Here is a 3,926-nt window from a genome sequence, read left to right as displayed (position 1 = left end):
GCTGCTGCTGCTGTTGCTGCTGCTGCTGTTGCTGCTGCTGCACAAAGAGAGAGGGGAAAGGGAGACACTAAAAAGAGAGCTCAAGTGTCGTTCTGGGCGAGGGCCTCCTCCGGCTTCAAGGGCTTCCAGTCCTTCATCTGCGTAGCGCCAACACCCCAAACCCTAAACCCTAAACCCTAAACCCTAAACCCTAAACCCTAGAGCCCCAGCTTCCTTCATACCTGCAAACTGTCTACAGGAGTTCCAAAGAAATCCACTTGAGCTATTTTCGTCGTGGGGGCCCCCCGGTTGTCCTCTGCGGACACAGGGCAGCAGCAGCAGCAGCAGCTCTGGGGCCCCACAGCTGCTGCGCGCGGCAGCGCAGCAGCAGCAGCAGCAGCAGCAGCACGCGGGCTATGGGGTCCTGCTCAGGTGTACGTACACCCCAACTTCTCACCTATAAATATCTGCAAAGAAGCCACGCCGTTGTAGCGGACAGATTTTAGAGGAAGCAAGCGGCCGTCTTCAATGCTTTCGTCCTCCGGCAGGTCCTGCGCAAACCCTAAACCCTAAACCATAAACCCTAAACCCTAGGCCCTAAACCCTAAACTCCACTAGGCCCTTCTACTTGTGTCTTCGGGCTCCCTTCTCTTTGTGCTCAAAAGGCTTACAAACTCATCCGTCGCTGGGTCTGTCTCTGCAACACAAAAGCCCCAAACCCTAAACCCTAAACCCCAAACCCTAAACCCTAAACCCTGCTAAATCACGCGCGCAGGGCCCAAACCGCGAGCGCGCACTGCAGCCGCTCTCCGTATCCGGAGTCGCCTGCGAGCTAGGGTTTGGGGCCTTGAAGCGCTAGGGTTTAGGGTTTAGGGTTTACCTGCGTCGGAGAAGGACTTGGTTGGGTCATTGAAAAAAAGACGAAGACGGCGAGGGGCCTCTCCAGAAGCAACGGACCCTTTGGGGGCCCTCAGCCGCAGCCCAGTTAGCCGCACAGGCACAGAAAACCCCACCTGCACACAAACCCTAAACCCTAAACCCTAAACCCTAAACCCTAAAGCCGCTGCACGGGGGCTTGCGTCTGCGGCTCACTGAGATGAAGAGCTGGGGGTCTTCGTTTCCGGACTCAAGGCAGCTGTTTTGATCTTTGGCACTTCCTTGGTTTTGCAAAAGAGAAAGAAAGGTATTTGGCGTCGCCTCGTTGCGGCATTCGCACTGGCTGAAGTCCAGCAGCTTCAGCAGACTAAATAAAAGTGAAAGACACACAAGCAGCCGGCGGGTTGCGCGCGCGGCTCAGGTGTATGGACAGCTCTGGGGTGTACGGTCAGTTCGGGTGTACGTACAGTTCGGCGCAGGCGCTGCGTTCACGCTGCAGCATTTGGAGAGAGTAGAGGCACTAAATGCATGCATTAATATTATACTTTTGTTTATTTTTGCTTTTTCCTGCAAAGAGGCACTTTTCCTTCTTCCTGAGCTCACTTGTTCTGGGGGGCCCCCGCACTCATCTTCCCCCTCTGTCGTCTGCGGCGGCGGCGGAGCCTCCAGCCTCAGCAACTTCTGCAGAAGAAAAACCTTGAAGAAAAAAAGGCGAAAAGTGCAAACAGAAGAAAGGAAGGAAAGAAAGTTGGAGTCCGGAGTCGCTGCACAGCCCGGCCTTGCATGCAAGGGCCCCCTGACCTGGCGCTGCTCGCTCCTGGCTGGCTGTCTTTTGAGTCATAAAAAGAATATAAATGAATTTAAAACATTAAAATAAATTATTTTCAAATAAAATGATGTGAGAGTTTCTCTGCGCTCGAGAAGCGACAGAACCCGCCTCGCCACGCGCTCAGCACGCTGAGGTGTACGTACACTGCAACTACGTACACCGCAGACCCTCTAATATTCTCCTTCTTAGAACTTTAAGTTTTATCATTTAAATGAAAGAACTCAAAACAAAAGAAGATATCCTGGCGCTCATGTCTTTAGAAACGAATTACCTTAAAATAATTGTTTCTTGGAATCTAAAAATAAAATTTAATTATTTAATTACTTTTTAAAACGCGGGGCATTGCTTTTAGCGGCTCTTACCAAGCAGCCAAAGTCCAGCCCCACGCAGCTAGCCACCGCTAGCTGTGGAGAGTCCCAGCTAGCTACAACTAGCTGCGGGGAGCTGGAGCTAGCTGCAGCTAGCTACTTCGAGCAGCACGCAGCCACAGCTAGCTGCGGGGAGCCACAGCTAGCCATCGCTAGCTGTGGGAAGTTGCAGCTAGCTAGGCTGAGCAGCAGCTGGGAAAAGCTACCCACAGCTGTGATCGCTGCAGGCCTAGCTAGCTACAGCTAGCTACAGCTAGCTTCAGCTAGCCAGCGCTAGCTAGCTGCAGCCAGCTACACACAGATGCACCTAACCAGCGCTAGTTTGCTGCAGCTAGCTACAAAGCTTCAGGCAGCCAGCGCTAGCTAGCCGCAGCTAGCCAAGGCTATATAGACGCAGCTAGCCACCTGGAGGTGCAGGCAGCCAGCACCGGCTAGCTGCGGCTAGCTAGCTGCAGCTAGCCAGCTAGCTCGGCCCAGCAGCACTGCTGGCTAGCTGCTGCAGCCCACAGTGCTGCTCAGCAGCCGCCGCAGCAACAGCTGCTGCGCCAACAGCAGCAGCAGCAGCCGCTGCAGCAAGAGCGGCAGCAGCAACACTAGCAGCAGCAACAGCAGCAGCTGTTGCTCCAATAGAGGCAAGGAGCCAATAAAGACTTTCGTAATAAGGCCGTGGGCCAAGTAGGGTAACGACCAGTCCCAGGCCCTAAACCCTAAACCCTAAACCCTAAACCCTAAACCCTCAAAACGCGCACAGAGCCATTCCAGCCTTTTTGCTGGGGCTTTTCATCCTGCTGCCCCGACTGACGCCGCAACAGCAGGGGCAACAGCAGCAGCAGCAGCAGCAGAAGAAAACACTGCGGTAGTTACTGCGGGAGCCATAATAGCAGCAGCAAAAGAAAAGGAAACAAAAGCAGCAGAAATGGCAACCGCAAACACAGCAGCAGGCCCCATAGCAGCAGCAGCAGCAAGAACAGCAGCAGTAAGAACAGCAGCAGCAGCAGCAGCACGAAATAGAAGCAAGAAGGCTTAATGCGGTCCAGCTGTATGTACACCGGAGGCCGCATGCAGCAGTAAACCAGTGCCAAAATTGCTGCTTTTTTGTTGCTTCTGGCGAGACGCTGCAGTGCAACGAGAGAAAAGGCAGGGCCGAAGCCTGTGCTGCTGCTGCTGCAGCAGCAGCAGCAGGAAGCGCTGCCGTCGCAGCAGCTGCAGCAGCAAGTGCTGCCGCCGCAGCTGCTGCTGTTACCACTCACGCTGTGCCCACTGGATTCCCGCAGCTCTCCACTTTCAATGCGGCAGTTCACGCTGCTGCTGCTGCTACTACTACTACTGCTGCTGCTGCTGCTGCTGGGCATGGGGTGTACGTACACCAGAAAGGACGCGTGGGACTCCTGGGGGTCTCCAACGTAAGAGAGAAAATCCGCTCCGAAAGAAGTTCCATCTTTGAGGATAAAACCCTTTAAGGCCAAGTCCTGCTGCACACACTTGCGGGCTTGCTGCTGCCACGCGAGGTTGCTGCTGCTGCTGCTGCTGCTGCTGCTGCTGCTGTGCGGGCTGCCGCTGCTGCTACTGCTGTCGCTGCTACTGCAGTGGCTTTTGAACGGCTCTCTGGGTGCGTCTTGTTCTGCTTGCAGCTGCGGTGGCAAACTCGTCGCTGAGGGATCCATCTGCGGCGGCTTCTGCTGCTGCTGCTGCTGCGAGTGTTACTGCTGCTGCTGCTGCTTCGCTGCTGCTGCTGCTGCTGCTTCGCCTACAGCTGTTGGCGGTGCTGCTCTTGAACCATTTTATTTCAGTCTCCAATTGAAAGACAGGGCGAGAACTCCTACCGGCCTTAGGCCCTACACGCTACACACCCTAAACCCTAAACCCTAAACCCT

General features: G+C 54.8%; 1 protein-coding gene across 1 annotated transcript; it reads right to left on the bottom strand.

Annotated features, from left to right (window-relative positions):
- Positions 1–80: 80 nt before the first annotated feature.
- Positions 81–3,716, bottom strand: ETH_00018125 (uncharacterized protein; the record flags this gene model as incomplete). Its single annotated transcript, XM_013378817.1, has 7 exons — positions 81–137; positions 222–295; positions 437–530; positions 651–676; positions 860–992; positions 1,459–1,536; positions 3,303–3,716. 7 exons carry the CDS (start codon positions 3,714–3,716, stop codon positions 81–83), a joined length of 876 nt encoding a protein of 291 aa, XP_013234271.1.
- Between the last annotated feature and the right edge of the window lie 210 nt (positions 3,717–3,926).

This window comes from Eimeria tenella, genomic scaffold (assembly GCF_000499545.2).
Source record: "Eimeria tenella Houghton genomic scaffold, Eth_scaff1048, whole genome shotgun sequence".
Classification (NCBI taxonomy): Eukaryota; Apicomplexa; class Conoidasida; order Eucoccidiorida; family Eimeriidae; genus Eimeria; species Eimeria tenella.
The sequence above is the reverse complement of the archived record's forward strand: the minus strand, read 5'-3'. Positions and strand labels throughout refer to the sequence as shown.